This window comes from Pinus tabuliformis, chromosome 2_2 (genome assembly GCF_031772625.1).
Source record: "Pinus tabuliformis cultivar Carrire ecotype Pingquan chromosome 2_2, CPIR1, whole genome shotgun sequence".
NCBI lineage: Eukaryota > Viridiplantae > Streptophyta > Pinopsida > Pinales > Pinaceae > Pinus > Pinus tabuliformis.
The window spans coordinates 149,171,223-149,195,837 of NC_142300.1; the positions used below are offsets into that span (position 1 = coordinate 149,171,223).

At 39.9% G+C, this 24,615-nt stretch overlaps 1 protein-coding gene across 1 annotated transcript in view; it reads left to right on the forward strand.

Moving 5' to 3' along the window:
* The window catches only part of LOC149191868 (calcium-dependent protein kinase 18-like), a 338,201-nt gene that overhangs the window by 229,724 nt on the left and 83,862 nt on the right, over window positions 1–24,615 (forward strand). Inside the window, exons 8-9 of the mRNA XM_089404397.1 lie at window positions 2,468–2,583; window positions 2,760–2,867. Coding sequence (XP_089260523.1) covers window positions 2,468–2,583; window positions 2,760–2,867 — 224 coding nt within the window. The remainder of the gene's footprint in view (window positions 1–2,467; window positions 2,584–2,759; window positions 2,868–24,615) is intronic.

Genomic DNA, 24,615 nt, shown 5'->3' on the forward strand with positions numbered 1-24,615 from the left:
CTTCCTCATGCTTCACATGAGCTCTAGATTTGGCTTGCCTTTAAATCTCCTCCTGAACATAGTCACCCCATAACTGCTCCCAGTCTGGAAGCTTCTCTCTACCACTCATTATGTCTTGGAAGTTATCCCATGATTTGGTGAAGCCCTAATAGTGCAAAGCTCACCAAATCTTCTTTCAATACTGTCTCCCCCACACCGGCCAACTCATGCTTCACCTGGGTGAATTTGGTGAGATAGGAAACTATGGGCTCAGACTTGCCCATCCAAATGAATCTCAGCTTGTCCTTGAGCACTAGTTTTTTGGCTTCACTTGTGCCTTGGTAAAGGTTCATAGTCACTGCCCACATTTCCTTAGCAGTCTTCTTGCCGGAAAGATGTGGAACTATGTGGTCTTTGACTCCCTCAAGAATGAGCCTTCTCACTCTGGCATCATTCTTGTTATGCTGAGTTAGCTGCTGGGGGTTAGATGGTGTAGTTGGTGGGTTCTTTACAAAATCCTTCACACCTTGCTCCTCAAGCACCACATAAATTCTCTCCTTCCATGAGTAGAAATTTGTTGCTCCCTCCAAACTATGCTCTGGTCTCAAACCCTGGTATGACATCTTGCTGGTCAAACTTGTCCAAAAACCCTAACACATTGGTTTACTGGCAAAAGCTGTGGTCTGTGGGTTAAACCCCTTGGTCGCACTGCTAGAAACCCTAGCGCAACCCTTTAGCTTTGCTATGCCTTCCCTCTGCGCCTTACCCTTCCTGAGGTTGAAAACACAGTGTTGGTCTTCAGTCAGAGATGAAGCTCTGATACCATGTTAGATTTCTAAAACCCGGCTAATTAATCTGTGAATTTTAACCAAGAAAAGAAAGGAAATCTGAACTTAACTTTTAACCCACAAATACTTTGAGTTTTCTAACTTGCATGCAGTGGAAAATAAAGGAAATAGATGTAGACAAGAACACCATTCAAACAATACACATTAATTTTACCTAGGAAACCCCAACTGGGGAAAACCTGCAATTTTGGTGTTTTATTGTTCAACTCAGCAAATCTTCTTATAGGAAAATATTACATTCAGAAGGGAAAACTTCCCTCTCTTTCTCTGCAAACTCTCTATTCAGCTATCTGCAAGTTGCAAATTTGCACTGGTTCTTCTCTGCACACTGGTATGGACTTGCACCACCTGTAGGACCTCCTCTGCACAACTATTTCAGTGCTTGGAGAGGTATGCGAATAGCTGGAAGTGGTTCTCGCTGAATCAACCTCCTTTCTCTTCCCTTCTATGTCCTTCTGCGAGTTCGTATGGCTTGTACGACCTCTTCTGCACCCAGATTTCGGCCCTTGAAGAAAGCCTACAAATTGCTGAAGGTAAGTTGAGCTTAATCTAAAATCCTAGTCTGAGCTGAACACTTCTTTCTCTTGCTGAGCTGAACACCAAGATTTCTAGAGCATAATGAGCTGAGTCTGCACCCTTTTCCCTCCTTGAAGTTGACTTGGGCCGACCATTTTCCACAAATGGCTGAGATTAGATCTCAGTGGATGGCTGAGACCATTTCACTTTTTGACTATAGGAAAATAAAAAATTTTCCTAAGTCAAAATAATGAGAAAAAGTAAATCTGCGCCTTAACCACACTTGTGGGTCCCTTTTGTGAAATTTAGTGCATCTGATAAATATTGCAGAACCCTTCTTCCTCTAACTTCATTTAACAAAGAGCAGGAGGTGGAGTGCTAAGGTGACAGTGGCAGCCACCTCATTGTTGTATCTTAGTCTTGTTCTTCCTTGTGAGGCATCTCACAAGGCTTGCTAGATTTTGAGACAACAAGAACTCTTTGGAAGTTGAGATATTTTGTACTTTATGTTGATACTTTGCCTACAGTTGTGGTCATTTGTTGGACATTATTAAAATTATCTCATCTGATTAAGTATCGTTATGACACCTCGGTTACATTCTGTTCATGTCTATTCTCATGTATAGTGATCATCTGCTGCTATGCATGCCCATTTTCGCCAATTATATAACTTTGAAATCCCTGGGGTCCCAACAACCAATCATTCATTGGCTGTTAACTCTGTCCACCAACAATTCTTCCCTGTTTTTATTCATTGAATTGTCATCATGAGCTGCACCTGTCTGCCTTTTTTGCTTTCTGAATGCTCATCTGTATTCATGGAATGGCAAGATTTGCAGGGAAAAGCATGTTGTAAGGTTTATGTGAGGTGTTTAGATTATGGCTTCTCACATCAGCCAACAATATTTCATTAACAAATACTTTGTGATTAATATCTGTTTACATATATTAAAATTGATGATATGCTAGAGGGCTTGTTGATGCATTTGTCAAAGTTGCTGTTAAAATGGTTGTTGCCATTCACTGTATGCTCTATTTTTCTTTTACCGAGGAGTTGTGTTATCTGATTTGCATTTCAAATTACTGTGATCATGCATCTGTTTCTGAGTCACTGAATTTTACAGCACATCCATGGGTGAGAGAAGGAGGAGAGGCTTCAGAAATCCCACTGGATATATCCGTGCTGTGCCAAATGCGTGATTTTGTTAAATACAGCCGCCTAAAGCAGTTTGCACTGAGGGTATGCAACTGATACTATTAGTTTTGATGCTTCAGATTAAATATCAGTTCCTTAAATTTCCATCATCTTGATTTGCATTTGCAAATATTTAATCATTTATAACTATTGGTCTTTTCTCAAACAAAAATGAATCAATCTTTTTTTTCTCCTTAAAATTTTTGATTGTGGTTTTGTAGGCACTGGCATCTACACTAGCCCAAGAAGAGCTTGCAGGTCTTCGAGATCAGTTTGATGCGATTGACATAGACAAGAGTGGATCAATAACTCTAGAAGAGATCAGACAGGTTTGTCATCTCTGATAAGATATAGAAATAGGGAGTAACTTTTAGTGATTATTGATATACTTGAATACTAAATTTAGTCTGTCATGGGATTCTGGAATTTCGAACTTTTATTTTTTATCAGGGTATTGAAGGTTTCATGAAAGAAAGGTCTAATTTAGGCAATATGAATGCCGATCTTTGTTTATGTATGAATTGTGTTCTTTGATATTTTGTACTTTAACAAGCACTAGCACCATTCTTTCAGTGTTAAGTGGCATTTATCTTGGAAAATGTATCTGTTATGAATAAATAATTCATAATTCATAATAAAATAATAATTAATTAATTAAATTAGTAATAAATATTAATAAAATTAATTATGTAAGTGAAAGGTCGAAAGGCATGACCAATCAGCCCTCGTGACTAGTCAATGCCTATTTAGGCACACCGTTCGAGGGAATGTAAACCACCATTTTCATGTTTCCATAATACAATTACTGTTTACACATACAAATACAAGTATACACACAATCATATTCTTGCGTACAGGTTTTTTGCGTACCAGTGGTATTAGAGCCTCAATTCATTGCTGTTCCACTACCCACAACCCTCAACTCCTCGCTTCCCTCAACTCTTCACTGTTCACTGCCACCCACGTTCCACGCTCTACGCTATCACCATTTTGTCTCCATTCACCCCACGCTTTACGCTGCCACTATTCGGCAACCACACCACGCTATCACACTCTATGCTCATCCTGTCACCATTTTTTTCCCATCCCACTGCCTCAACCCGTGACTGCACCCACGCTGCATAGCGTACCATCCCACACCTCACCGTGCTCCATGTCATCGGAACCCTTGCCACTGTGAGCAAATATCGAAGGTCGAAACATTGTGACAGACGATCGAGACGCTACGACATCGAGGGTCCATGACTGTTGTTGTGGGTCAAACGCTGCAGCATCAGGGCACCAATCAACAAACAACGTGGTGTCGGTCCAGGTCCGTGGTGAAACACTGCGTCGATCATCGAGTCTTAATCCGATTCACGTTTTAAATTTCATATGTAATTTAAATTAAATTAATTAATTTGATTATAATATATATATATATAGGAAAAAGAGGAACAAAATGGAAAACAGTAATAGTGACGATAATTCGAAGAAATTCCAAGGAGAACTAGACAAAGTGCGCAGACGCCTTGACGAGGTCGAAAGAAAGCAAGATGATTTTGGGGTTCGTCAAAATGAAATGGTAGGGGATATCATAGCAATAAAGAACATGATGAGCCAGTTTATGGGAGGAGCCAACCCACCTTTTATTCCCTCAGAGACGCAAAGTCCAAAAACTCCAGAAGGCGAATTTTTTTCGAATCATGAAATTCCATCGATGCATGAAAATATGCGAATACCACGTATACAGTTTGAAGGGAGTCAGTACCATACAACGTTCTTCGACAAAGATTACCTCAAAATTAAAAAAGAATTATTAAAATACGATGGTAAGGACCATAAAGGCGCCATTGTCTGGGTAAATAACATGGACGCCATTTTCAGAGCAAATCCACCAATAGGTGAACAAGAGAAGGTCATTACCGCATCCAACTACCTGGAAGCAAAAGCGTATGATTGGTTCTTATGGTGGTCTAACAAATGTGCAACGCGCTTTTTCAATTGGTACAATTTTAAAAACGCTTTGTTAAAACGATTTCATGATGAAGAAGAGGATGATGTTTATGAAAGATTCGTTCATCTCAAACAGAAGGGATTGGTAAGTGTGTAAATGCATGAATGGGAAGTGTTAGCAATAAGGCAAAGGGGATTCTCAGACGAAGAGTTATAAAAAATGTATTGTTGTAGATTCAGGAAGAATTAAAATTATATAAACCCCAAACCATTGAAGATGCCAGACACGCAACCATAATTATTGAGAAAAAAATATAAGCTCAGAATGCCTTCATTCAGGGAAGACGAAGACCAATAATAACACTCGGGAAGAAAAGAAACTAACAAATGTAGGTATTGTGGAGACAAATGGACATTAGGACACAGATGCCTTAACAAGAAACTGTATACTTATGAAGTCGAGAAGGAATCAAACACTTCAAGTAATGATCTAGGAAAAAAGATAAAAAAGAAAAATAGTTGTCGCAAATGTGGAGAAAATTGGATGCCAAGCCATAAATGTGAAGACGCATCCTTGCGCTACTATAAAATAGTAGATGGGAAGCAAATTGAAGTACAAGAACATGATGAAGGAATCGTTGTTACACATAGTGAAGATTCAGATTTTGAGGAACCGTCATTAGCTGCAATTTCATGTGATTGGAAAAACCTTGATGAAAATAGTAACTCTTTCGGAGATCAAGAACAACAAGCAAATACGTTTCACCACATCTTCGGAAGAAGAGCCAATTCCCAAAAACGAACATTAAACTTACTACTACATCGACAAACATGAGAGTGAATCTATGTCCTAAAATCCTAAGGCTCAAAGGACTCATAAAAGACAGAAATGTCAATATACTTATAGATTTTGGTAGTACTCACAATTGTATAAACATTGATCTTGCTAAACAACTTGGTCTTTGTATATGCCAAATCAGGGTTGCGGGCGAGCGACTGCCCCCCCTGCCCCCCCAAACCCGCTCCCGAAATCACTCCTGCATGGGAGCGAAATTTTCGCTCCCTAGCCTTCTTTGTAATTTTTTTTTGTAGTAACATTGCAAATGCAAATTTTTTTCAAAGAAATAAATATTTTTTTAGTGGGGCAGCCTAATTATCAAGCCTATGGCCCTAGTATTGATAGACGATTCATGGTAATGTTAAATTCTTAAAGTCAAAGGACGAAAATAAAGATTAAGGAGACATTCTCCTTTATTTTTATTTTCGTCCTTTTACTTAAATTTTTAACATTACCATGAAATGACTCAGGATGTTTGAGAGTGGTTCTGACTTCATTGGATTTCATATGGAGAAAGTAGAATTTTAAATCTCATTCAAAATCCAACAGGCCTATTAGTTTTTCAAGATTTCAATATTGGGGGGATTGCAATTTTTCCATTGGATTTTGTCATGTATTAGGGTATGGAACTCGTATTTAATGAAGAGAACCAATCCCTCTATGTACCTTGATGTTAGTGACATTGGTTGTCGAACTCCTCTATCATGACCCTCCCTACTAAAAATGTAACCATCACTTGAACAAAATCTAGACTTGACATGCTATGTCTTTTCTATCTTATGTTAATGAGGGTGATATTAATGACAAAGAACTTGATTTTCCAACAAGACTAAAAAATTAGACATTTCTCGCGGTGGCAAGAGGCCCAAGCATTAGCAATAGATAAAGATTTACTTACTTGTCCTTTCTAGTTTCTAGTAGTTTTTATAATTGTTGACTCTTTCATATTTATTATGATATTTTTTGTAAACAATATATGACAATTTAAGTTTGAAGTTTGAAGTTGGCAATTATAACTCAATGGTAATGAATTATGAATATGATGCTTCGTGAAAGTTGAAAGTTGTTTCATTAATTTTATAACATTTCATTTTATGTTAGATATTCTTTGTTGTTATGGTTACACTTAGCTTACAAGTACAACTTTGATGATCAATGATGATAAATGTTATATATTGAATTTGGAAAGCTTGAAACTTTAAGATTGATGAATCATGAGACTCAATATGTTGTATGTTACTAACTTGTGGACATGGTTGATGAAGATTATAACTTCTAGATGATTGCGGTTATATGGTTCAATCTATGTTTTTATGCCTTTTTATATCTAATTCATCATTTTACAAGCTTTTGTTGACATATATGCATCAAAATATAAAAAATATATATTATATAAAAATTCGCTCCCTGATTGGCTCCCAAACCGGGAGCTTCTGAAAATGTCGGTCCCACTCCCGTTTTCGCTCCCTCTCCTAAGTAACCTTGTGCCAAATCAAGGACTTGTCTATGTCTGTCGCTGTTAGAAAAAAAATCAAGGAAATAGGAGAATGTCAAAAAGTTTCGATCCAAATACAAGAATTGAAGCTACAAATAGATGTATTTGCCCTACCACTCAAAGAAATGGATATAGTTCTAGGTGCATAATGGGTAATACAACTAGGAAGCTATACTACAAACCTTGAAGAACAATTCATGGAGTTTAACTGGCAAGGATGGCATTATAAATTAAATGGTGTTAACACTTCTAGCTGCAATGAAGGTACAAGTACTCGTGAAGAATGCACCAGTCAACGAAAGGATGCAAATCCATCAGAACAATGTTCAACTAGATAAAACCCTCTTCTGGTTGTGCTTTGAGGACAAAGCATCTTTAAAGGGGGTGGCAATGTTATGAATAAATAATTCATAATATAATAATAAATTAATAATTAATTAATTAAATTAGTAATTAACATTAATAAAATTAATTATGTAATAGAAAGGTCAAAAGGCATGACCAATCAACCCTCGTGACTAGTTAATGTCTATTTTGGCACACCGTTTGAGGGAATGTAAACCACCATTTTCATATTTTTATAATACAATTACTACTTACTTACACATACAAATACAAGTCTACACACAATCATATTCTTGCGTACAACTTTTTTGCGTACCAGTACCAAATATTTGAGGAATCCTTGTTTGATATATGTCTCAGTTTCTAGACATTTGCACATGGGGGCAGACTTGTTGTATCTTCTATCCAGCTCTAATGGCCTAGATACGTATAATATGCATACTACCAATATGGATCTCGAGTTGTACCAAAAGAAAGAGTAAAAGGTGAAACATACCCATCCTTGATGTGGGGGCGAGATTGCTCTCCAATGGTCTGGTACCTGGGTTGGCGTTGATCACCTTAATAGATCATTCCCATAGTGGGGATCAACATCAACCCCTGTAACATGAAAATTCTTGGAAGCAAAGCATCTCAGAAGCGTGCGTTATATATATGTGTGTGTGTGTGTCCATAATGCCAAATTAATTGCAAGATATATGAAAACATGCATATTAGGACATAAATCAAGATAGATATGGTATCCATGGTACATTAAAGGGACATCTATATATTATAAACTTACGCCTATTTGCTTTTATTTCACTTCCCCACCATGTGAACTTGGGCAGAGTTAACTCATATAGAGGAAAGACTGTGACGTTGAGAGAGTCTTTTTGAACTTTTCCAGGTGTTGTTGGGCAATGTATAATAGAGTAATTGACCTTGTTAGGTATTGGTGGATAGTGGATAGTGGACATTGGGCACTGCTGGATTATGGATAGTGGACATTAGGCCTTGTTGGGTGTTGTTGTGACAGTAATAAACCTTGTCGGGTGTTGCTATGACTTGTTCTCTTACTACTGTGCACCAAAGCTTTATAGTATTGAATCTTGTTTGGTTTTTGTGTGCCACATGGAGGAGCTGAAACTACTGCAATGATTAACTGTGTGCAATTGTAGCATATTAATCGTCTGAAATGGAGGAGATCAGTGTTTTTGCAGCGTCTCACAGTTAGCAACTTTCAGATTTGGTCTATGTGAAAATTTCACCACTGAAATCCTATTGCAACCATTGGAATTAATTCCTCTAATTGTTAATTAATTAACCATTTATTTTCTATGACAAATATTGAATAAATCACACTGCAACCTTCACAAATAAAAATGCAGAAATAATAGCGTTAGAAAGAGAGAAAATTATGGCACACACACAAAAATTTGACACTTATTTTTGGACAAAAGTCCTCGGAAAAACCCAACTTGGGAAAACCGGTGCAGTAACTGAAGGTTTTATATTATTAAGCAACAATGAAATTCTGAGTACAATCTATGGATGCCCAACTGGCAATCCAAGCAGCAAAATAAACTGGCTGAAATATTTGTAAGGTAAATACCTCAACACCATGCCTAATCTTGCTCCAACAACTGACAGATTTGGCCAGTTGTACAATCTCTGCATAGTGCTTGCATAGACCCCAACTCTCTAAGCTCGGAATTGTAATAAAAATGATGTCCTGGCTTACTATGCCTCTGGGAGAAATTCTCTTGGCCTCCTGGAGAATTTCTGGACTAACAACAACTGAATTTCTCTCTCCTTCAGCGAAAATTGATCTCCCTCTGAAGTCTTCTGTGCTGGGTCTGTGTTGCGCCATTGGGAAGTACGACCCTTCGGTTGTTAACTCTCCGGATCTGGAAAAGCTTTCCTCCAGACTCACTGTTTGTGTCACTCTTTGTCTCTGCTTCCCTTCTAAAGCTTCACACTCTTCCAACAATTGTTGCTACTGTCTGGAAAATCAAACTCTCCAAGGAAATTTATCTCTTTGTGTGTATTATCCATCTACCCATCGACGTCTTATAATCTTCTATTGGACCTCCAACGACCAAGATTAAAACTTCATCAAGGGACAAGATTATTTCCTAGTCGATCTGTGTGAGTTTCTAGAGAATTCTCACTTTTCTCAATTAATACCTATTAATTAACCACTTTTCCTAAGTTAGACTTAGGAATTTATTAAAAAAATCGGCTAATAATCTAATTGAGACATTTCTAGGTGGAATTTAGAGAAACGATTTTTGGGTTATGAAGAGCTCATGTGTTTTAGACTCTCCACAAAGTTTCAAGACTAGAACACCTATGATGCTACAAAAACTAACAGTCTAAATTTGAGGAAGCATGCAAAATTTGAGGAACTGCAATTATGAGATCTGGGGACATGGTTTCGATGCCAGCTCATGGACGAATCCTCACATTGTATGGTTTTGGCATTTGAACATTGAGAGGGATGGTTTCTGCAACACCGATGTGAGAAGATTGTCTTTCAAGATTTTTTTGTGAAACATGAAGCATCTCATGAAGGAGTAGAGAAATACAACTCTAGTCTTCATGAATGTGAAAATCCACAAGGAACCACAAGTGTTTCTAAAAAACTAGTGATGATGATTGTGGATTTCATAATAGAGAGGGAATTTGCTGATGAAATGGTCTTCTAATTGAGGTTTTTGCATGTTAAGTGTAAGGTTTGAGGTTGCATTCGAAGATGATGATATCTCTCCATGTGTAGGTGATGGGAAAATACCCAAAGCTAGGCTAAGGGGACCGTCAGGTGTTGATGATAGTAGCATCAGACAAGTACTTCGACATAGTTCTGTGTGTCTAGATGTGCGGAAGTTGTCCAAATGATTCTCAACCTTACAATTACTTTAATTAATGGAATTATTAGAGTAATTAGATTTTAAAAGGAAAAGTGAGTTAATCTAATGAAATGCAAAGGTTATTTGCTTTAGTCAATTTGATGAATATCAGCCATTGATCTCAAATGATGTTGAGATTTAATCTTAGCCATCAGTAGCTTCGGAGATTAGGGTTGTGGATTTAGTACAACTAACAATGGCCATAATGAACTAGTAGGGAAAAGCGAAGTGCAAGCAGAGAGGCAGTCATATGTGAGTCACACGATAAAGTGATCCCGTGGCTGGATGGATGATAGTGTAGCCACCAACAACTGTACGACAACACAATTGATGTTGAAATTTCTAAGTTTGACATGTCCGAAATCCCTGCTGTATTATCTGGTTTATTTTCTCCTACTTGTTCCTTTCATTAACAAGTTATTTATAAATGTAAATATCGAAAATAAACACAAATGCAGCCTTAACACATATACAGATCAACAACTGAAATAACTGAGACAAACACACAAGGGACACCGTTGTTTTTGGACAATCGTCCCCGGAAAAACCCAATGCAGGAAAAACGGTGCAGCAGATATGAGGGTTTTATTATTATGCAATTTCTAAATACAACTAGGGTGCCAGAAATGGCTCACCCAATAGAGAATGCCCTTGGCAAAAGTACCTCTCCTTGGAGACATATATTCAGGCTGATCAGTCACCGGATGATCGATTCCACAACAACTATGCCAGCTCCTTAGTTGAACAACGAAAGCACCTCCAAGCTTCTCCACTGCTCTGCGTCACTCTGATAGGGATTGTATCAACCTCTTAGCTCAACAACACTCAGTCTGCCCCACAAAAATCACCCAACGCTGTTTCTTGGCCCTGCGTCAGCTTTGCTAGCCTCTGTGCAGCTACTGATGCCTCTGCGTCAGCCCCTTGGCTCTTTGCATTAGACCTCTGGCCCTCTATGTCACCCACGCTGGCCTCCTCAGCCTCTGCGTAAGTCCCAACTGCCTCTGCATCAGCCTCCCCAGGCTCTGCTCTGTCTCTCTGCACTATCTCTGCCTCTTTGCTATGTATTCTCGGCCTCGTGCCAAACTGTCCCTCGCTGCAACAGATCACTGGCTCTATTCTCTCAGCAAACCCTACTCTAGAAAATCGAACTGATTGATCAATTTGGTGTATCTCCAACTGACCCTCAAGCTTCCTCTTATACTTTTCCTGTTGACGAATCAACGGTCGAGATTAAGTCCCTAATCAATGGCTAAGATTAGATTTGGCTTGATCTATGTCATTTAGAACATTCTCACTCAGTTTTATATTAATACCTATTAATATTTTAATTTTCCTCAGTTTAGACTTAAGAACCCCTTTAAAAATATTAATTATTTTAATATCTCTTCAACCGGGTGGAATTTGTCCAAACCATTTCTAGGTCTTTGAGATCTTATGTGCCTTAGCCTCTCCACCAATTTTCATGGCTAGAGCACATCCAATGTTACCACAAATCAACAATTGACAAAGGTAGAGTATGACGAATTTCAGGTAGAGTATGGTAGGGTGACTGTATGATGACACGATAGGAATAGGTGGTTGAGTGCCATACATGTGTTGTACAAACTACGAGCCAACAGTGATTGACAGAGGTCACTATTTAGTGGTAGAGAGGGAGACAAACTCCGTGAGAAGTCTGAGTACCACGGATGGAAGATGTCTCTTGATCTAACATTAGAAGAACAGGAAGTGTTGGACCATGTGAGAGGCAGAATTATTGAGCCTCCATCAAATGCATTCGTTGCTGCCAGGAACAAATGGACCAAGGGAGAAGTCAAAGCGAGGAAGATCATCTGGGACTCTATCGTCAAGCGCTTGGTGGCCTATGTTTCCGACCTGAACACCTCCAAGGAAATCTACGATAGACTGGTGAGTTTATTTAAAGTTAATGATGCAAATCAAGTCTTGTTTCTTAGAAATAAGCTGAAGGAAATTAAGAAGGGCAAATATGAGAGTATGCAAGCATACTTCTTAAGGATCACCGAGATCAAGAATGATCTCCTATCTATTGGGGAAATAATTCCTGACAGGGAAATGACACTCACAACTCTTGGAGGACTACCATCCGAATGGTATGTATTCAGGACTACTCTCCTCAACAACAACGTAATTCCTGGATTCGAGGAATTAATGGCCAGATGCATTCAAGAAGAAACAAGGATGGAAGAACAAGAAATGCCCATACTTAAGGGTCATCCCTTTGCCTTTTCTTCTCATACTAAAAGAAGAAACAATTCCAGGGCTAAATTCAAAGGAAAGGCTGGACCAAAGGGTGGAAGAAAAGGACGATGTTATAATTGCAATAAAATAGGTCACTATTCAAGGGAGTGCCCTGATAAAAGGGACTCTCACTGGGACAATGATCAAAATCCCTCTCAAGGCAATCAAAGGAATGACAGGACGAAAGGAAGAGGTAAAAGAAGCGCCGGAAATCAAGGAAGAGGACAACCATTCAAGAAGGCAAGAAATTCCAGGTATGAATCTAACACCGTGAACAATAAGCAAGATGAATATTATCTACCAGCAGCTCTATCTACTACTGCTCCCCTGGACTTGCTGGGAAATTGGCTTATTGATAGTGGTGCCTCAAGGCACTTCACTGGTTACAAAGAAGCTCTCCATGATCTGATAGAGAAGGAAACCAACCTGGAAATTGTTCTTGGAGATAATACAAAATATCCCGTGAAAGGCATTGGAAATGTCACTCTTCAATTGAATCAGGGAAATACAATTCATCTACAAGATGTGTTATATGTACCTGATCTCAAAAAGAACCTGGTGTCCATTTCGACAATGGAAGACAAAGGCTACAAGGTGACCTTCAGCAATGGTAAGGTACGTGTATGGAAAAAGAATATTAAAGATGCTTTCACTCTTGGGTTTCGAGTTGATTCATTATATTAAGTCGGAGGAAGTCCGCTAGGTGTCATGTCTTGTGACACAACTCTTCAGTCCAAACTATGGCATCAGAGGTTTTCTCACCTTCATTATAAAGCTCTACCTGATGTAAGAAAGATGGTGACAGGGATGCCCGAATTTCGAGTAGAACAAGGTGTATGTCCGAGATGTGTCGAAGGAAAGCTCAAAAGGGAACCATTCCCCTCAAGCCAAAGCAAGACCTCCGATAAATTGCAGTTGGTTCACTCAGACATATCAGGTATGATGCCTGTGAGCTCCGTGGGAGGATATTCATATTATCTCACTTTTACGGATGATTATTCTCGCAAGTCTTGGATATACTTCTTGAAAAGGAAGGATGAAGTGTTCTCCTGGTTTCGACACTTCAAAGCCTTAATCGAAAATTAAACTGAGAAGAAAATCAAGATCTTAAGAACTAATAATGGGACTGAATATGAATCCAATGAGTTTCTTGACTTTTGTAAAGAGGCTGGCATTAAGAGGGAGACTACTACACCATAGATTCCTAAGCAAAATGGTGTGGCGAAAAGGAAGAATCAAAGACTTCCGAAGTTTCTATGGGCCGAAGCTGCAAACACTGCTATATATGTGCAAAACCAATGCCCTCATCAAGCATTGGGTTCCAAGACTCCCGAAGAAATATTCACTGGTAAGAAACCTGACGTATCTCATTTTAGAATTTTTGGAAGCCCTGTATATTTTCATGTACCGAAGGAGGAAAGAAATAAATTGGGTGCATCTGGAAAGAAAGGAATCTTCGTGGGCTATAGCGCAAATACTAAGGGCTACAGAATCTATATGGCTGGTCAAAGGGAAGTAGAAATTAGCCATGATGTCACCTTTGATGAAGATATGGCTCTTAGCAAAGTAGACAATCTTCCTACTCAAAGAGGATCTAAAGAAGCTGACACCAGGGAACCAAAGGAAAAGGAAGAAGAGATGATGGCCGATGTGGAAGAACCTATGGATCCTATTGATCCCCCTCCGCTTGAACCTTCCTCTCCTAGGAAGAGGCCTTCATGGCTTAGGGGGACACTTGATGATGTTGAAGGACACATTGCACCCCGAGGAACCTTCCGTGAAAGTAAGAAGCTGAACAGGTATCAGGGATACCTGACCATCATGAGCATGATCATCCAAAATGAGCCTTCATCATTCACTGATGCCGTCAAGCATCAAGTATGGAAGGATGCTATGACCGAAGAATATGAGTCCATCATGAAAAACGATGTTTGGGATGTGGTCCCCCGACCTCTGGACAAAGCTGTTGTCACCTCAAAATGGCTTTACAAGATAAAGCATGCAGTTGATGGAAGTGCAGAAAAATATAAGGCTCGTTTTGTCGCTCGTGGCTTCTCCCAGAAGGAGGGTATAGACTATGACGAAATATTTGCACCTGTTGCCCGATATACCACCATCCGCTCCATCATAGCCCTTGCTGCTTCGCAAGGATGGAGTCTACATCAGATGGATGTCAAGACTGCATTCTTACATGGTTCGATCAAAGAGGAAGTCTATGTGGAGCAACCCGAAGGATTTGAGATTCATGATCGAGAATCTCATGTGTGCAGGTTGAAGAAGGCCCTCTATGGGTTGAAGCAAGCACCCCAAGTGTGGTATGAGAGGATTAATAGCTACTTGATGAAGCTGGGATTCACTAGGAGTGAAGCTGACCCTAACCTTTACTTTAAGGTTGAAGATGACAAGCCTCTCATACTGGTGCTTTATGTTGACGACCTCTTTCTAACAGGTGCAGACCCTCTCATTCACAAATGTAAGAGGGAGCTGGCTTTTGAGTTCGAGATGAACGACCTAGGACTTATGCACTACTTCCTAGGACTGGAAGTCTGGCAGAAGCCAGGGGAGATTTTCCTATCTCGAGGAAAATATGTGGTGAAGATATTGGAAAGATTTGGTATGGTGGACTGTAAGCCCATAACTACCCCAATGGAACTTGACTTCAAGAAGTTAAGCGATAGTGCTGCTGGACCTGTGTTACGAAATGCTATCGAGTATCGTCAACTCGTCGGAGCATTGATGTTCTTGGTGAACACCCGTCCGGATATATGCTTTGCAGTCAACACATTGAGTCAACATATGGTTGAACCTCACCACATACATTGGATTGGTGCCAAGAATCTGTTGAGATATCTTCATGGCACTGCCAGAAATGTGAGACTACTTGGCTATACTAGTGTTGATTGGGCAGGTAGTGTGGTGCACCGTAAGAGCACCTCTGGGTGCTGTTTCTCTTTGGGATCTGCCTCGATATCCTAGATGAGCAGGAAGCAGAAGTCGGTAGCTTTGAGCACCGCTGAGGCAGAGTACGTTGCTGCCAGTATGGCCTCCTGCGAGGTAGTCTGGTTGTGAAAGCTCTTCAGTGAGCTGTTTGGATTTACATTGGATACCATCGTGATCCTGGGTGACAACCAGAGTGGGATTCTTATATTAGAGAATCCCGTATTCCATGATCGCTTCAAGCATATCGATATCAGGTACCACTATATTCGAGATATGGTGCAGCGAGGAGCAATAAGGCTGCAACATATCGATACAGATGAACAGGTCACTGACATTCCGACAAAGCCCTTAGGAAAGGTCAAATTCTTGACTTTCCGAGAACGACTTGGTGTCGTTCAGAGACCCTCTGATGAGGGTAGAGTATGATGTATTGAGCTCTGGAAGCTCCAAGGGGGCACGTGGTGCTTCTTGGAGCAACATGTGACCACAGGGCGACTCTCCATCCCCTAATGGTGCACTATGTACAGAGTAAAGGTTCAACCTTCCCCTGTGACACTCCGTGGCGATTGTGGCATAGGATGATTCATTCTCCTGTGGGCCAGGATGATTCATTCTCTATGGCGACTGTGGAACAGGATGATTCGTTCTCCTGTGGGCCAAGATGATTCATTCTCTGTGGCGATTGTGGAACAGGATGATTTGTTCTCCTGTGGGCCAGGATGATTCGTTCTCCTGTGGGCCAAGATGATTCGTTCTCCTGTGGGCCAGGATGATTCGTTCTCCTTGGCATACACTGACAGGATGATTCGTTCTCTTGTCGAGGCATCCTACCCATGCAGTTCGGGACTCATGGGAAGTACCTCTCATCTGATCAATGAGCAGGGAAATGAGGATAGGGACCATAGTAGTATTATTGATGGACGCATCGCTATATCTATCGTACTCCCTATGCTAGGATCACCTCCATTGATTTGGGATCAGTGATACTGATCTGGGATCAGTGAGAGTGATACGCACTTTGAGACTGACTTTGGGTCAGTGGAGGACGGTATGATACATCCTCGGTCATTTCTTCTTTTTCATAGTTGAGCAATAGCCGAGCAGAGCAAAACATAACAGGGAAGAGCAGGGGACAAGCTGTACAGGGCTGTGAATTTGATGGATGAATAAGTAGCGACAATCAGATGGATTGCTGATGGAGTTCTCCCTAGTTGAGAGGGAGTGTTAAAATTGGCAACTAGGGGCAAACTCCATGTGGATCACCTTATTTGTGATTACTGATATTTTTCCTAGATGCCTCTCATCGAGAGGTGTAGGATTGATCTAAAGATCATCTGATTTCGATAAGTATTTATGGAGATATGAATTTATTTTGATTATGGAAAAGTTATCAAAGTCAGCTTTTTGCATATAAATACAAGGAGCTCTTTTCCTCATTTGGACACTTCACTCTCACACACATCTCTCTCTCTCTCCTGTGCAGAAAGTCTCTCTCTCTCTCACACGTGTGGATGAAAAGGAAGTCATCCTTAGGCAAAAAGGACGCAGAAACAGGATAGCAAGCATCTTTGACCAGCGTTGACCAGTGTTGACCCTCCAAGGAGTGCAGATTAGGTGTGGTTGCCTCTCCTAGGTAGGCCGCAATTTTTGGCACAAAAATCGAGGTGATCTGACCTCAGATTTGACCAGTATTGACTGCCCTAGTTTAGGGCTGCAGTCAACTTTAGGAATCTGCACTTTGACTGAACTTTTGGGGCTGTTTTAGGGCTGCTTCTTCAGGCTGTTCAAGGGCAAGTTGACTGGAAAATGACCAAGCATATTGGAGGTCAATTTTCACTCATTTGACTAAGTTTGACTTTGCTGATCTAGGGTTCGCTGCCGCTGATATAAAATTTCAGAAATCAGATTTTGTACTATTTCTCTCTGCTGAACTATTGAAGATAAAAGAAGATTTGATCAAACGGTTTTCCCATATTGGGTTTTGTCCCTGGCTAGCCGCCACATCTTGTGTCTCTTATCTTGGCTTGTTTCTGTTGATTGTTTAATGTTCTATCTACACTTTGCTTTATGCACATGTGATTGTTAATCTGTGGATAATATTAAAGAAAATAAGTAAACTGCTCTAAGCATAGAACATACCATAATTTAACATACGACCTTCTTAATGCTTGCAAAATAGGTCCCAAACACTAGCCTTTTAGGTTGGGTAAAGGCTATGGCCTTCAAAAAATGGGTTTTTTTCCTCGATTTGAAAATAAGCACTCTGCAAAAATGGGCTCAAAAACCCTAGACGTCTCACAAGAAAATGGAAAATAAACTCCTAAAATGGCTATATAGTATATACAATGAAAAATAATTACGAGGGTTAGTAAAAGAAATATTTACAAATTTATTTACAATATTCACAAATAAAATTTAAGCTTTAATTAACAAATTAATTCTTTTTAGCCCCATATCAAAACAAAAATTATTTTTTGACAATTTTTGAAATAAAATTTATGGATGGATAATTTCTTAAGATATCCAAGCCAAAAACCCTCTTGCAAAGTAATTTACCAAAATGAAGGCTTGGAGCCCAAACAATGTTGACTCTACTCCACAGTTTGTGGACTTGGAGCCCAAGGGCTAGCGTACCTATAAATCTTTATAATTTTTTTTCAAGATAAACTGTTAATTCATATAGTGAATCAGATTACCTAAGATAACCCATACCAATAGAATGTTGTTATCACCGACAAATGAAGTAATAGTTAAAATTCATTTAGCACAATATAGGATAAACACATAGCTAATACATACCACAGATCAACAGATAGAAGAACATCATGAATTGGATCCCAAAGTCTTTCTATTATGATAAAAAATGTTCCCAACAGAGTTGTGGCCAAGTATAAAAAAAAACACCTCATCCGAAGATATTCAATAGAAGCAAAATGACTTCTTTATATAGAGAAACCCCTCAAAGTGGAAAATAACAGCTAGTTGTCTTGATCTTCGTTAAAATAATCTCGACTATCGAAAATAGTTTGATGATTTTTAATCTCCACCATCCAATTTTTAATTTTGAGGAAAATTCGGAATTTTTTAAAAATCCACTTTTAATTAATCCAAAAATTAATATTTTGGATTAATTTTCTCAAAAAATTGACTTTGACTTAACCACCAAGTTCCAAGGGCTCAAATTTTATTAAAATATCAATTTTACCCTTGGTGTGGGACCTCCAAAAATTGACTTCTCTTTGACCTACGAATTTTTTGATTATTTTCTACTTGGAGATAATTTAATTTCTCTATAATTATTTTTGACTCAAAATTAATTAATTTTCTGGCTTAGGATTTTAATTTAATTTAGCCAGAAAAATTAATTAATTGACACTAGAGGGGATTAATATTTTTTCCACCCTCGAGTATTTTTGCCATGGTGTCTAAGTATGTGGAACCATGCACTAAAATATTTTTTACATCAGATATTACAATTAATTTAACCCTCAAAGGGGGAATACATCTTTAGATATAGACCCTCATGACTTTACCCATTTTTGTGACTCAATGTGATCTAGTATAGACCAAGTGGTTTGTAATAAAATAATTTAGCCAAATGTGCTTAAATTATTCCCAAATCACTTTTACAAAGGCTCAATATAACACTAGGACTCACCTAAGACCTTGTCAACGAATTCCACCCTAGCTTTGGGGTTTAAGCTGGAAGAAAAACTCTGCCGATTATCCGTGTTTAGAAACACATATAATTCGGTGAGGTTAAAAACTTCTTAGGATGAAATTCGTCGCCAAAATTCATACTAGTATCATTTACAATATAACGTGTAGAAATTGGGTTTACAATGATAAAACTATGCTGGCTGATGACTTTGAAATTTTGAAAATTTTTCTTCGATTCTATGTGTTTTGCTTTCTTGGACTGTTGACAAAGTGTGGTCAACAGGGTTCATATGGAGCTTGGTGATGATACCAAGTAGGCAGTGTAGGGAGAGGGACCCTTTAAGTTCTAGCTCGAGTTAGGAGGAATGTTGGAAGCCAGAGGCATACTATGTGTACCAAGACTGAAGAAGAACTTGCTTTGTCTCAATAATCGAGGACAAAGCTTATGAGGTCATGTTTAGGAATAGGTAGGTGCTCATTTGTTTAGAGGAGCCTAGCTTAGATGCAATAGTGGCCATCAAGGTTAGAGAGGGAAACTTATATAGGTTGAAGGGCAAACCTATTCAGGCATTGGGACATAGTAGTGACAACCTGTGTGAGCATGGCACAAGAGGATGGGACACATGCACTATAAGGCGTTGTCGATTCTGATAGAGATAGTTACTGGTCTCCCAGGTGTTCAATAGGGCGTGTGCAGAGGGTGTTCAGTTGACAAGAATGTCAAGGCTACATTTTCGAGCAACAAGAGTAGGTACAATAGAATCTTGGTTCTTATTCATTTAGGTGTGTGTGGACCGATGTTAGTGGCATCATTGCGGGGAGCATTGTATTATGTCACTCTTTGACATGCTCAAATCCTCTATCTAGTGGCCTACTTGGAGGAATATCGCCAAACACCTTTTGATGTTTTTGGAGCAATGCTTGGATATCCGCTAGATACTATCGAGGCTGATTTGGTGGCCTCTTGTAAGAAATATAACACTCAACTACCCATTCTATGTCTCCATGCCAAAACATTGCCTCCGTGCTATGGGATGATATTATCTTGGGCAGATACTGATGCATGGCTTGCAAAACTATCTTTGTTCCATCATGGTCTGTGAACTCCATCTCCATCCTCCTCTGATCTGTAGTGTTCCTCCCTATGGAATACAACCACTGAACTCCATGTGTAATTCCCCATGGTTATTTTCAGATTGGGAATCCACCTAGTGCACTACATCTGATGAGACCACTACAAAGCCCTCAAACTCCTCTGTTGGAATCTCCGTCCGATCCACCATAACTGCGTCTATAAAGTTGTGGGATGCCCCACTATCAATCAACACTATCACCTTATGTGCCAACAAAATCCCCTGACTCTGAATGTGTGGTATTTAGGACGTCATGACATGGATGCAATAGCAGGGCCTTTAGCCCTATGCTGTGATGTCTCCTCACTTGCTGCCTGATGTCCCTGTTCCTCTATCAACTCCTCATCGTCATCACTATCACTATCTGAATAAACCTAAATTCAATGGGCTTTTCCTTATCCTTTCTTTCACGTGTGCCATAGTGCCTAAAGCTCCTGACAACTGAAACATAGCTTTTTCTTTGTCTGTTCTTTCTGGGTCTCCTCATCCATCTTTGTTTGCTAGTCCACTCCTTATGAAAGGGGTTAAGTTCTTTGTTCTTCTCGGGGAAGGATGGTTTAGGAGGAAATTTGCCCTTAGGCACAACATCTTGCATATCTCTAGCTCTACTAACTGCATCGTATAGAGTGGAAGCCTTATAAGCCTTAACCCAATGATATAGAGGCTTAGATAGGCCCTCAAAAAACAACATCACCAACTGTGCCTCGGATATATTGGTGACCATCACTGCCGACCTCTGAAAATATGAGATATATTATAATATCCCTTTTAGGATATTTTGTAGATTTTGTAGAAAATTAATTTACCCAAAATTTCTCCATAAAATTACCATTCAATTTACAAAAGATTTCCATGTAAAATAGAACAAGAGAATGCATGCAATTCAATCATACAATGAGCAGAAATATCTCATCTTTTATTATAATATATAAATTGGGGTTTTACATTTTGAAATAACAAAAGCGTTGATGTAGCTGAGATAGAACTGGCCTCAAGGATCTGCTCCAATGTTGCATGAGGCCTCCACCAAAACTGAACTGAATTGCCACTGCTAAGCTCTCCTGTGAATTCTAGATGAATTTACCAAGGGGAGATGGGTACTCGACCAATCTCACTAAATCACTTTAGGGTTTCCGTCTTGGGCCTACCAAGGAAGTACAGAATCGGGTTCCCAACCTCTCATACAAGAAGAAATATCAAATCCAAGATGTCCTCTGACGATCTCCTCCTCCTCTTTTTATAGATTTGATGGACCCCTCTAGAAGTTCCTATTTTAATATTATTGTAATTATTGAGCACATTTCCCTTAATTAAAATATTCTTTTTAATGTGGAAAAATGGTAAATTGGCCACCATGCCTTCTCAAGCCTTCAGAAATCACTTCTATCCATCCCATCCTGTACAACTTCATGTTCTGGTTCCAACGAGCTATTACACTAAGGTGTTTGGCCAAGTATTCCTCCTGAAATGCCTCTTTAAGCATAATTAATTAAGTCAGGCCCATTAATAAGTTAGTTTTTTAAAAGTTGTCAGAATGCAACAGAACAAAAGGCAAACTGTGTGGATGGTGGAATCTACCAAGCAAATGCCATTGGACCTCATAAAAGCTCCTCAAAACCCCATGAAACACCTCCAGAAGCCCTTGGGCTTGTTGATGAAGTGAATATGTACCCGTGACTTGTCTGCCCCAACACTAAAAGTCCGTCCTAACCATGTCCTGAGGAACACTAGAAAAAGGAACATTACAAGTCCTCCCACCCCAAGATTTGTTGCCCTCAAGCAATCCAAACCTGTGGACCAGTCTAGTGGCCCAATGTAGTTGCGACCCAATGCCCAGATCCCATACAAACCACTGGGTGAGGCTATGCGTTTGTGTCGACCCATCAAGAACAAATCCCTCAATGCCCGAATCCCAAACCAATCTTTGACTAAACCTGTCATCAATAAACTCTCCTGGATCCCAATGCCACCAAAATTCAATGCTCCATGGCTCCTGTTGGGCTATAGCTTCGGTTTTGAATATTGCCCCATCGACTGCGTGCCAACTCATTACCTCTCTCCAATCCAACCTCTGGCATAGATCGAGGTCAACCCTACTCTGTTGATGCTAGGCTAGTGCTACTGAAATACTGATGAATTGTCGATCCACAACCCACTGCCCGCTGGAACATGCAATAACCCTCTTGTCTAAGGGTTCCTGTTGTATTGTGCCCCAAACTAAGAATGATACTCCATCAATAGGATAGCAACTCATGATCTCCCTCCAATCTAATATATGGACACCTGTGCAAGGAATATGTATACTAGGCTGATATGGGTCCATGCTCAACTTCTGATGCTCTACTTGGTCAATCGAAACTTGTCCAAGAAATCTTGCCTTTCTTCCACTAATGGGAAAAAGTGGGCAAGGTGTGCTGCAAGCCTTGTCTGTGTACTCTTGGAGAGGGTTGCTGCCTAAAAATGTTGCAGCTTTGCTTGCTGCCACTACATCTATTTGCACTTCATCAATGGGTAGACCCAAAGATGGATGCACTGCCACCTCCCTCATTCGATAGGAAACTGCATGCTCCTCCAGTCCACCAATCTCCTGTAAAACTATCATGTCATACTCCAACACCTTCTAAAGACATGTGTCTGCAAATACTACCACCCTGCTAGCTATTTGTACATCTGCTTGCTCCTCGTCAATGGCTGGCCCCAAGAATGGTTGCTCGTCCTCCTCCATCATGGGCTCAACATGAACCTCCAAATGGCTCTCCCCGAAAGGTTCATCATGCATACTGTGCATATCATCCTCCTGAGCTGACTCATGCTCCACCATATGCTGCTCATGCTGAATCATCACTGGTGACCTATCATATCTAATGTCTCCCATAGGGTCCACTGACTGCTCACCATACACACTGGAATATAAATCTGGCTTGCTATCAACAACTCCACATGACTACTCATGCTCCTTAGAGGCATCCTTGTACGACCCCATGGACTCATCCAAAGAAGGGTCCTCATCTTGAGAGACAGAAATATCCTTCTGCTCGACCTCTGCCATCTCCTCTACATCTCTCAAGCATGAGTGGATGGGTCCCCAAGGTTCCTTGCAGTCGAAGCAAAGACCCTACCTCCTCAGCTCATTCTCGCTGCATGGTTGGTTGCCATAAATCCACTGCAAGTCCTCCTGGATCGAGTGTCTCTTGAACAGTCCAATGTTCTACTCAACTAACCTTTTAGCTAGTTCATAAGTAGTAGGTGAAACTAATAGTTCCTCCCTCCAAATGGCCAACAACCTAGACTGCAACCTCCTGCAAATGGCATCATGGTTTCTCATACCTGAGGACAAAATGGACTGCGTGTGTGTTATGATTGTGTCAGGGTGATGTCTCCTAATGTTGAAGAACTATTGGAACATCTGCAGGATCAAATCGTCACACTCCAACTCAATCATGAGGTGATAAGATCTAACCAAGCCCATGACTTCTAGAATTTCTAGCCTCTTCCCAAAAGTAGGGCCCTCACTGTTATCCAAAGCCTGAAAGGTCTCCAGTATTAGTCTGAAGACTCCTCATAATGCCATCACTATAAGGGGGTATAGGTGCGGTCAACATCATGATACTAGTGAGACAAGAAGAAACTGGAAGTTCGACTCCTATAGAAGGGTGCTCCAAAAATTTGTGTTGTATGAGAGCAAGCATGTTTGGTTTTAGAGCCCAAATCAAGCTTTTACCATTTGACTGATGCACCTTAGAGAGGAATGAAGCAAGTTCCTCCAATTTGAGGATGGCTTTTTTTGTAAACCTCATGAATTTCAAATCTGTCCCAAGTGCATGGATTTTGTGTCCCTTTTCATGTTCTTTCTGTGGTTTCTCTTGCTGCAACATAGACATTATCCCTTTGGAAAATGTTTTGTTGATTACTGCTGCTAGTTAATTAAGGGAATCTGTGAAGGTTTGATCCATGTGTAGCTTAATCATGACCTTGACTGATAGACTCTCTTAATTTACATTCAACTTAGCATACAACATTATTATGACCCAGTTACCCCAACAAACACACACTCAGATTTATTCAAGAACAACTACTGATTCGATATTCACTTTGTTTCAGACCTGATTCATACAAGGATGATTAACACAAAGCATGCTCAGACTCACCAACACATATACCAATCTTTCACGATTTAGTCCACTACACAATTTGCACTGACAGTCCCTTACATGGTACTTAGCCAATAACAGTACAACTGCTTTACCCAGACAAACCTAACCAACATTCAACCTTGATACCAACCCTCTCAATAATGTATTAGCACAATGCCATAACAATGTTAAATCAACAATGCATGAGTTTTCATGACACCTCGGCTACTGATTTGCAAAACACTGCCCAAATACAACGCTGAACGTGCACGTTCATTTCATAATATAGGCACAGGTATGTACAACAAACCGTGATAATAAAGAAACCTGGTATTTTGGGGTGGGAATCCTTGTATGAAAGCAATGGCTCTTTTTTCATTAATCTGTCATCACAGCTCCTGAAAACTGGTCCCGTACTGCGCCCTCTTTCCAAGTATTTTGATTGACT